General features: G+C 52.6%; 1 protein-coding gene across 1 annotated transcript; it reads right to left on the bottom strand.

Moving 5' to 3' along the window:
* Positions 1–1,074: 1,074 nt before the first annotated feature.
* LOC119112804 (U-scoloptoxin(01)-Er1a) lies at positions 1,075–10,065 on the bottom strand. The gene is made up of 5 exons (XM_037237088.1): positions 10,023–10,065; positions 8,789–8,851; positions 2,553–2,672; positions 1,950–2,029; positions 1,075–1,542 (listed from the first exon to the last, which is right to left on the bottom strand). The coding sequence occupies exons 2-5, from the start codon at positions 8,849–8,851 to the stop codon at positions 1,443–1,445; spliced, it is 363 nt and encodes a 120-aa protein (XP_037092983.1). The 5' UTR covers positions 10,023–10,065; the 3' UTR covers positions 1,075–1,442.
* Between the last annotated feature and the right edge of the window lie 920 nt (positions 10,066–10,985).

Here is a 10,985-nt window from a genome sequence, read left to right as displayed (position 1 = left end):
CCCGCTTCCAGACGGAGCTCAGGGTGAGGGTATCCCGCCGTCTGCCCGCTTCCAGACGGAGCTCTGGGCATGTGTGTCTCGCCGTCCGCCCGCTTCCAGACAGAGCTCTGGGCATGTGTGTCTCGCCGTCCGCCCGCTTCCAGACGGAGCTCCGAGCATGTGTGACCCGCCGTCTGCCCGCTTCCAGACAGAGCTCTGGGCATGTGTGTCTCGCCGTCCGCCCGCTTCCAGACAGAGCTCTGGGCATGTGTGTCTCGCCGTCCGCCCGCTTCCAGACAGAGCTCTGGGCATGTGTGTCTCGCCGTTCGCCCGCTTCCAGACAGAGCTCTGGGCATGTGTGTCTCGCCGTCCGCCCGCTTCCAGACAGAGCTCTGGGCATGTGTGCCTCACCGTCCGCCCGCTTCCAGACAGAGCTCTGGGCATGTGTGTCTCGCCGTCCGCCCGCTTCCAGACGGAGCTCCGAGCATGTGTGACCCGCCGTCTGCCCGCTTCCAGACAGAGCTCTGGGCATGTGTGTCTCGCCGTCCGCCCGCTTCCAGACAGAGCTCTGGGCATGTGTGTCTCGCCGTCCGCCCGCTTCCAGACGGAGCTCAGGGCGTGTGTGTCCCGCCGTCTGCCCGCTTCCAGACAGAGCTCTGGGCATGTGTGTCTCGCCGTCCGCCCGCTTCCAGACAGAGCTCTGGGCATGTGTGTCTCGCCGTCCGCCCGCTTCCAGACAGAGCTCTGGGCATGTGTGTCTCTCCGTCCGCCCTCGGCCGTCTAAGTCCCTGGCATTTGTATCCCACTCGTCCGCTCTGTAGTGAAGAAGACGAACATTTGCGTTATGTGAGTTAGGTCTTTATTAAGTCAGAAATGTTGGAAATTTTCGATTGCAAAACAAACAGTGATGCCTCAATATGGGCTGTTAGGAAGAGCCATTCGAGGGTTTTGGCCTAAACAGAAGACTTCTCTAGAGCGAGAAAATAAGATTTAACTTCCGTTTTACATCGTCGTTGTGGTGTCCAAGGCTACTTTACGAGAGGACAGGCCTATCGCCAAATATGAGACACTTGCTGATTTCCGTCGTACGTTTATTATCAAGTTATTCAACATACAAGTCAACGACAGAATGGATGCATCACTTGCAACTCACATGCGAGGAAAATAAAGCATGAACAACAACAGCCGTAGCTTCATTTCATGCTTACTACGACACAGCAGCACACAATGTCATTTGCGTTCAAGAGAGGTAGAATCACAACAGAACTCCGGCGCCGTACATGTGTAGATTTCAGCAAGCTCTCTACGGTTTTCAAGTAAGATGCATTGGACGCGGCCGCTTCGTGTCTTAAAATCGCTTTTGTCTCCTGCGGTGAGCAGACGCACGTACACAACTGGTGAGGCACGAATAAAGCACCAAACTGACTTCACCGTCCGCACAACATAGTCCTGTAATACCGACGCTAGATGGGGTTGCCGTCAGCATCCTTGTACAGATCCGCGTTGTTCGCGGCCAGGTCGGAGGAGCTTGCGCAGTCCACGTTATACCACCAGTCGCAAACCCTGCAGGAAAAGCAGTCCTCAGGCGTCAGTGAGATATGGGAAGAACTTTGAGAGCTCTTGTTGAGTGCTCTCTCGTCAGTGATTTTCGATGATATTGCAAGCGTGCACGCTGTGTAACATCCATCAGTTGGAGAAGAAAACTGAGAAAATGCGTCTTGCATCCTCGAGATGCCTCGGCTGTGAAAGCTCCTGGAGTAGATGATTGGCCAATATCAGCATCCTTTTTGCACAACGAAATAAAAGCGATATGAAATTACGTGTTTTCAATAAGCACGTCAAGAACGGGAGATATCATCAAAACTCCAGCGAAGCTCAGTATTGCTGTGCACGTTATTGCGCACCTAGGTAGTAATGCTGTTCGATGTTCAGATGCCGATACAGCAAAAGCCTATCAGGAACACGCTTACCTGTATTGTTGGTTGAAGACAGTCTGGTTGGGGCAGAGAAAACTGTAGCGTGCTGCCTCCAAGGTGCAAAAATGCCATACCTACCGAAACATGGTTGAGATGAGCCGTAAGCTATATACTAAAGTGAGCCTACCAACACAGCTTCATTTGTTCTTAGAACGAGCTGACAACGCACCACAACGCTGACAACGCAAGTTTTCATCGAAAACAATACAGAACAGGGGATATTTTCACTTGCGGACTTCTACTTTCCACGCAAAGTCCGTGACTCTATTGTATCCCTGCAGCGTGTTGGAATTTCTAGCGCATGGTGAAGGCTTCAGCCTCCGTTCACTTCTGCCTCAAGGACACAATCTTACATTAACTTGACGGTATAAACATCAAGAATGACGCCGCTGATATATCCATGCACAATCACGAAATAATCTTAAATGGCCAAGCAGCAACACGTTTAATTCCTCACAGTTTTTCAAACGCAGACGCACAGCCCGACATTGGCAGGCGATGGCTGCCTGCCGCCCGTCGATCGGCGCTGCGTGTCCTGCCGTCGCGGCCGTCGGCGTCGCGCGGCGCCGTGACCTCTGCTGACCTGTGACCACTCACCTGGCACTGGAAGTCGACGTCGGCGTAGTAGCCGGGCAGTTGGCCCTCGCAGGTGAACGCAATGTTGTCCGGCACGCTGGCGTACGTCGGGTATGAGTCCGAGCCCACCTGCCGTTTCGCCTGCAACACCACAGTACTGCGAGCTGGCAGCCAACGGAATAGCACCGAGCGCGGTCGGGAGGAGCAGTGACGTCGAATGCAAACAAACTGATGTGAACGAGCTGCACTACGTCATGTCCAGTGGCGAAAAATGCGATGGCGTGGTTTGGTACAAAGGACAAGTGACGAGTGATCCAATGATAAACGCGGTAGCACACAACGTTTTAAAAATGGTTGGTGAAAGTACTTTATACCGTTTTGGAGCCAACAAGAGTCATATGCTGATGTTTGATTCAACTCATTTTTAGGCAAACCTACCTTCATACTGTGTATGCACTTAGAGAGCAAGGACTGATCCAACAATGAACATGTATGATGGACGAGTTTCAGAGACTCAGCCTACAGCCAGACATTTACCCCAGGACAAAAGAAAGAGGGAGAAAAGCTCTGCTCTGTATCATAGTCAGGTGCGTCGCAGCTTCACAACGATCTGGTACGACGCATCAGCCCCCGAGTCCAGAGCAACAGCCCCCGAGTCCGCCAGCTCGTACGGAGCACCAGCCCTCGAGTCCGCCAGCTCGCACGGAGCACCACCAGCAACAAAACACCAGCTACAGAACTGAAGCCTGTCGACGGTTTCAGACAAACGCGTTGTGGATCCCTTCGCACATTCCTGTGGTGTGAATGGCGATCGGTTTTGCACGCAAGAGGGCAGAGATGTGGATGGCATTGGCACATGTTTCGACGAGGGTTTTCGGGCCATCCTTGAGATCCACTCCGCTATAACGATCCTCAGTCTGTAGCGCTTTATCGTAATCGCTATGGTGTGTAAGTGTCGTAGCGATTACCACGTTTGTAATCAGCGGAGCCGATCGCATCACACCGCGCCAGATCCTCGGTCCCATCCCAGCCCCGAGGCCGCATCCCTCCTCCGTTTCACCACAGCGCGGGCTAATTTCCCAACGCTGGCGCGGCGGCGCGGCGCTGCGCCGGGTTTGTCTGACCCGGCAGAGGTCAGAGGTCACCGAGAGGGTGCGCGTCGGCGCCGCCGGCTCCGCCCACTCACACCACTGACGCAACGACCGGGAGCGCCGCCGCGCCGTGCCGACCAACCGACCGCGCCCCTCGCCGTCACGGACGGCTCCGTGACGGTCTGGGTGACGGATGTGACAGGGTGCGTCACGCCGCTCCTGCTCCCGGCACGTCGGTGACGGTATATCGATCGTAGTCCGCAGCCGGCGAGCCGCCGTGCATGACGGTCTGCCTGGAGGGTGGCGAGCCTCGGCCTTGTCATGATGCTGTGCGTCTCCAGGGATCATTCGCGACGTTTCTCAGACGGGTCTGCTTTCTGAATGAACTCAGACCCGTCTACGTGGCGCTGGCGTAAAAACTACGGACGACATGTGGTCGCTACGTTTGCAAAACACAGCGGTATGCCTGGTGATTCTGTTCTGCGGGTTGGTTTGTGCGGCCAACCATAGCCCTTCTTTCGCACTTTCGCTTTCTGCGCCCTTGAGCCGCGTCGCTCGGACGGCCGCCCTTCCGTGCGCGCGTCTGCGCCGGCTCGTTCCGGCACCGCAGGTGACCTCCACGCGGACGCAGGGTCGGCGTCGCCTGTGACCCTCGCCGGATCGGGGGTCAGCGCCCCCACGCCGCCGACCCGCGGTGAAAGGTGGACGGCGCACAGGTCACGCCCGCCGGCGCGATTGCTCCAGTCGAGTGCGCGGACGATGGAAGGGCAGCGCGTTCCCGGGTCACGTTGAGGTCAGCCGAGGGTCAGCTGAGGGTGAGCGGCAGGCGTCTGATAGCCAAACGATACGTCAGCGCTCTGAAAGCACCGCTCTGACCGTGACATCTTCGGCAATTGGCTTCGCTTCAAGTCTTTGACTTCTGGTCTGAGAGATCATCCGATATGTTTCAATTTGTTTGAAGGGTCTTGTTTCGTGGGCAAAACAAGTCCTTTTCTCCGCTTGACTACGTAATTATGAGCCACAAATCCAAAGTGAGCGGTCAAATCCAAGATTTCCGAGTGGCCTCACCAGCACGGCGGCGGGCGGGCAGCCCCGCCCCTCTCACCATTCGTGCACCCCAGGCCGGTGCTGACCGTGGGCGGTCAGACCCCCCGCCACACACACACACACACACACACAGTCCCTTCCGCCGCAATGCCGAGGCACTCTGCGTGCTCGGCGTGCGCTAACGTAACTAACGCGCGCCGGCCCAGGCCCGACACGCGCCCCACCCACGCGCCTCTGCCGCCGGCCCGGTCCCGTCACGGCTGTGACGAGTGCGTGCCGCGCGCCCGTGCTGGGAGCGAGCGTTTTGTCGAGGTGGCAGCGCCTAGGTCTTAAAGGCACGACCGTGAGCGCCTGCAGCAGGGCGTGCGCACATTCCCATGGGGTCATCTGACGGCTTTCAGATGGGGCGACGCTGCGATCGGTTTGATTGGCGCCTGTCCTGTTCGGTTGAGGCATCCCGGTTGCGTTCTCTTCCGTGATGGCCGCCCAGCTGGCGTTTCGTCACGGGTCAGTGCTCGGGACAAATGACAGCCTTGAAGCCCTCGGAGAAGTCGCATGTTGTGATGGAGTAATAATTGCTCGGCCCTGGGCGAGACGCTGCCTCGGAAGATGGCAATGGTGGAACAAGTCGCCACGCACAAACATCAACATCATCAGGTGATTTGAATATTTTCGGGACCTCAAATATACTTGTGTTTGCTGGCCTAGCCTAATTTAGATGCGTGGATTCCATTTAATTATGCGGCCCCTACCGGTAAAATTGTCACTCACTTTCGAACTAACGATTTCAAACGAAACAATTCTTATTTACATTTGTGAAAGCATGTACGGCTTATCCGCACTAAAGCTGCCTGCAGACTCAGTACTAACTGAACTTCCCGTTTCGACCTTCATTGGCATGATGCTGCCACGATCGTATATCGGTTCCAACAGAGCCGGCGGACGGATCAGGGCATGCCCACTGTAGTCTCGGAACGCCGAAGTCCACTGGGCCCGCATACGTGTTTTATGTTTAGCATATGTTCAGGGTTTATCACATGTTTAACAAGTATATCTCCCTGAAAAGCATCTAGCGTTCATAGGTCTGCAAAATGAACAGTATCTATAGCTGCAATATCTGCATTTTCCACATATCTAAATCATTAATATCTGCAATATCTGCCGCAAAAATAGAAATCTGTTACGCCAAAAATAAAATATCTCTGCACAATGGTTATGCGTCTTACGCTTGCAGAAACACAATTGGAGTGAGGAGACCCACTGAAGGCCACAGAGCTTCGGAGAGAGAGAGAAGGCCGTCGCCGGATGGCCAGGGATGACGCAAGCGACGCGCAGCACAGCCCGGCCGTGCGTGCTTTGTGTGCACTCTGCCGTGGTGTATACTGCTCTCCTCGGGTCTTCGTGACCGCTCACAGGGCGTCATGGGAAACCGAGGACGAACGCAGAACAATTGTTAGGTTGCGTGAGGCCGTTAGCCGGGCGTAATTTGTGAATTTTTACGGATGAGGTGCGGTGTTATTCTGAAGGCCTTTCTTCATTGTCCGTTGCATAACGTTCTCCGACAAACAATGGTAATAGCATGAATGCTATGTGTCTCATGCAGTGAAGATCGGTGCAGGCGACAGTGAGAACAAACGTTGGCGGATGCAGCCGTCTCTGGCTGACACACGACGTTGAGAAATCGAGCACTAAATTGGATTAGGTGAGCCAAACGTTTCTCATTTGGCCCAGTTTTGTGAAGCCGACATGTAACAACATCAAGCTCTTATTTTTTCTGCAAATTGGCCATGGCCGCGGTGATTTTGAACTGGCAATATTGGGATGCTACCTCCAGTAAGCACGGTGGCCACGTTGTTGTGCCCGCGACGCTCCAAGCACTCTTTTAAGGTCGCAAACCTATCGACAGTAGTAGGTTCGGCCTCGTCTTTGCAGGTGCAACATAAACACTTTGATGTGACACACGTAAACCACATGTTGCCCACAAGAGATGAGTAAATGGCTCTGTGATACAGGGCTTAGGCCACGGCTCGCCAACTGCGGCTCGACTCTGCCTGAGTCGGCGAAAATGGGTCCAAATGAGGCTCACAAAAAGAGCACCGTTTGTTCACCAGCAAGGGTGAGCTATTAGAGGCCACTTACCACATCGGACCGGGCAGACAGCGCACTGGGCCATCAGGTGAGACAACGCATCCACCGAAGCATGCTCTTTTACGTGATCCTGGTGGTTGGGTAACGATGGCGTGGGTTACACTTGCGTTCGTACGCCAAAAACTCCGCAGGGATCAAAGAGTTGTCACATACTTTGATAAAAAGCTTAAGACATGCGGAAGCAATGCATGCGTTTGACATCATCCAGTTGGACTTGGTACATTATTCCGCATCAGAGCGTCCCTTCTTGCGACTCTGGCAGACCATCACGACCCGCAGGCCGTATGTGAAGCTCGGGAAGAAGGCCCGCTCAGCTCCACAAGCCTACTCTCTAGCTTGGCCGCAAACCTAATGCATACGGCAGAAGAAACATGTTCTGATATCCAAAAAGGTATTATTGTGTTGAAAAAGGAATCAATGTGTTGCTCAACACTGAAATATACCGCTGAGTCACACTATTTGGCTTTGTTACCAACACAGCTTCAATTTAAGGTCGTAAAACATGTTTTCCTGAATGCATAGGCAACATTGGCATTAGACCAGCCAGCAATCCGTCAGTTAGATTGAGGACAGTAAACAATGACATGATTACAATCCGAATCATTTGAAAGTACAGCAATCGCTAATACATATCATGCATTCATGTAGCGTACCCACCATTATACATAGGATTGGCATCGCCGTTGTATTTGAGGATATGGCTAGCGCACATGTGCATGAAAAGCAATTTAAAGCGGATTTCTTGAAATGCGTAAAATCATGTCGCAAGCCAGTCAAAATTGAGCATGTTAAACGTCCCGGATTTGTAGCAAAGTCATATCCGTTATGCTACGCATCATTCCCGTCAGCCCGTGTTGGCTGCGGACCTATCAGCATGCCCCGGATGAGACTGTCTAACCGCCTGTGAACTGAATGGCTATTTCGCCGCTGATCGAATGTACCGTGCATTCCTCGGACGATGATTCCGAAAAAACCTTAGCGCTTGGCCCGCTACGTGAGTGCATCCCGGCCGAGCCAGAGCCCGGGAATGAGAGCAATACTCAAAAGCACAGGGAATGGCCCTGCTGTGGGAGTAAGACTCTATGGCACGGGGACTAGCCCTGCCGCGAGAGTAATGCTCTATGGCACGGGGACTAGCCCTGTAGAGGGAGTAAGACTCCATGACACTGAGACGAGCCCTGCTGCGCGGTAACACTGTATAACACGGGGACGAGCCCTGCTGGGAGAGTAATGCACCAGGGCACGGAGACCAGGGCTGTGAGGCACTCCGTCACGGCAGCTTAATAGCCCAGAAATAAAGCCAGTGACTAGCAAGCCTGAGGGCCTGAACAAAGCCCAATTGGTCTTCTCGGAGTAACCAGGGCTCTTCCAAGCCCGACCAACGTAACCTTTACGCCAGAAATGTGCTGACTGTCACAGTAAACGGCACATTTAAGCTGGCACAGGCACATTGTTAATGACATGCCGACACATGGTCCTTTGGATCAGATGCTATACATAGCAGCAGTCGGAAACAAATCTGAGGTAACTCTTAGAATATTATTAGCTGGCATTCATCAGTGACGCCACAGCACAGTACATTGTAATGACTTTAGAGCGGTTTGTTTTGCAGAATAAGCGTAGTGAACGCATCATCATCTGCAGCCAAAATTTGACGACAGTACGACTAGAATTTTGGCCGGGCTCCAAAAGAACGCCTGGACGAGGGCGACAGTTATGTGCCCGACTTCCTCCATGCAAAGCTGTTAGTAAAGTGGTCAAAAATGCGATCATCTTGGACTGAAACAGCGCCATCAGATAAGCGGAGACCGTTATCATGTGTATTCATGCGCGGATATGTGTAAATGGCGGACTGCATGGTGCAGGCAGTAAGCCTGCTCACGAAAGGATGAGCTCGGTTTCATAGCTGCATTTGTGTCCCATCCCTGGGGCTGAGCTGCTGCCTGTTTAGCCGCCGAACCGTGTACTCACCACATGGGCTGACACGGCGACGATGGCCAGACCGAGCAGGAGAGCAGCGCGTACCCGTGACATCTGGGGGACAAACCCGGGTCAGATCATCTGGGAGGCAGGCGACAGACATATGACGGATGGACCCGGGTCAGGTCAGCTGGGAGGCAGGCGACAGATATCTGACGGATGGACCCGGGTCAGATCATCTGGGAGGCAGGCGACAGATATCTGACGGACAGACCTAGATCAATCAGCATGGGGCAGCACAGGTCAGGCTGTGGCGAAACATCAGATGGTGTAGTAAGCGTTTGCTATTGCAGTAATCAGTAAGCATCATTAATGAATGTCATGGTGCAACTTAGGTCTAGGAGATTTCAGCCAGCATAGGTCAGCGCAGGTCACGGGTCAGGATGAAATCAGTGGTCAGCTGACTGCCAGTGAAAGGCTTAAGGAAAAATGAGCATTTCAAGCCGGTTTTTCAGAATTACATGCACTATGAACACACATCAGGACCAAGATTGAAAAAATTGTGGCATGTGCTCTTACTGATGTAGGTTGCGCGTTACAGGGAGCTTAATCAAGGTTTCCGAAAGAAAAACTTGTGTATTTGTCTTATGCTTCAGCATGCCGACATAATGTGAGCTTATGTCTGGGAGTCCACGGTCGATTCAGACGTTACAGACCCAGAAAGAAGGCGGACGAATAGATCGGGAACTGATCGGGAACTGATCGGGAACCAATGGATACCGATTGGAGTTGTATCGGATTGGAAATGGGCCAGACCGAATGGATTGGAGTGGGTTGAAGAGCCCTGTACCAAGGTAAAGGAAAAATGCTACGACACAAACACAAATTGTTTTGTGATGCTGCATGCTAAACTGCGCTCGAGTTCTATCCATTCTTCTAAATCACTCTGCAAAAATGTTCTTCTTTTGACGGGTGGCAGTGATTGGGCTTTGACTTCGCGCAAATGGCGGGTTGGTGTCTAAAATGGATTTTATATGGCTGGGGTGTCTGGGAGATCGATAAGAATAAAAAAAACACAGCCCATAGATACCTATGTCATCCGTTTACGTTCCACCTTAAATACATTTCAGCCAATCTGTTTAACGTCTCGCGTGCAGCATCGGTTACTTTTTTGTCCAATATAGGTGCTGAAATCCTTCGATAAACCATTTCATGTCCGCTAGCAGTTCTCTTACCGCATATTCTTACAATGCCTGGCATGTTCGGCCTGAAGCCAGAATCTTACCTTAGGCGTCTGGGGGAGATGAGGTGCTCCCTGCCGACGTCTCTTCCCGTCTACTGGTGCCCGCCATGCCTTTCCCTTTATACCGACGCACGGCGGTCACGTGACTGGTGCATCCGACGGCTTCCACCACGTGCCGCGAGCGTCTAGCGGGCCGTCGGGCGTCGCGTCACCGACGCGCCGGCCCGCAGAGTCGACCCCGGCGGCAGGACCACACGAGTCAGCCCGCCGTGTCAAGTCGCTCCAGCAAATGATCCGTCGACATTCAATATGCATGTGATGCGGGTTCTCGTGAAAATCGGTAACAACCTTAAATTTGGGTAATTTTAGGACTTGATCAGGGTTTATTTTTGCCTTTCGCTGTTTTTCAAGCAATTTTGCATGCGAACAAGAGATCTTATTATTAGTTGCATTGTTTAGATCAATGCAGTTGCAAATCCAAAGAGCCATTTTAAGCCCACCAAAAACTTTGGACAGCGAAAATGTTAATATTGTGCACCTTTCATGTACCCCACGGCACCTTAATGCTGCGTCCTTCAGCATTGTCATGATGGTTGAGCATTCCTGTCTTTATGTGCTTTGAATGCTTGGATTTTCTCTATTTAACAGGTTTTCGTGTTTTACATCGCAACTTGGCGGTCAGAGGCACAATCAGACTCCCATACGCCGAATACCTTACCGTTTACAATTCATGTGGCCGAACGAGCTTGCACGCCGCACTGCTGTGATAGAAATCGCCGTGCGAGCCGAGTATGTACCGATTCACTATCTGCATTTACTACCCATTTATGCAACATTCTGCACACGATCCCGTCCAAATATCATTTTTTTCTAAAGAGTTGCAATCACAAATTTTTGCGATGCCAACACACCACCTGGATCGCTCAGTCCCCATCGGTAAATGTTTTAAGTAAAGGAACCAAACGCACACGTGCCGCATGTTGCCGTCGGTCAATAGGATTTATT

The sequence above is a fragment of the Pollicipes pollicipes genome, unplaced genomic scaffold, assembly GCF_011947565.3.
Source record: "Pollicipes pollicipes isolate AB1234 unplaced genomic scaffold, Ppol_2.1 Scaffold_7261;HRSCAF=8764_pilon_pilon_pilon, whole genome shotgun sequence".
In the NCBI taxonomy this organism is placed as follows: domain Eukaryota; kingdom Metazoa; phylum Arthropoda; class Thecostraca; order Pollicipedomorpha; family Pollicipedidae; genus Pollicipes; species Pollicipes pollicipes.
Note: the sequence above shows the minus strand (reverse complement) of the source record. Positions and strands in the feature narration are given on the sequence as shown.

What these genes read in the sequence shown, in the direction of transcription:
- LOC119112804 (XM_037237088.1), bottom strand. Translation starts at nt 8,851, where the DNA reads ATGTCACGGGTACGCGCTGCTCTCCTGCTCGGTCTGGCCATCGTCGCC. An exon ending in ACGTCGACTTCCAGTGCCAG is followed by an intron (nt 2,030 to 2,552) that starts GTGAGTGGTCAC and finishes ATGTTTCGGTAG; the next exon opens with GTATGGCATTTTTGCACCTT. An exon ending in GTCTTCAACCAACAATACAG is followed by an intron (nt 1,543 to 1,949) that starts GTAAGCGTGTTC and finishes CTTTTCCTGCAG; the next exon opens with GGTTTGCGACTGGTGGTATA.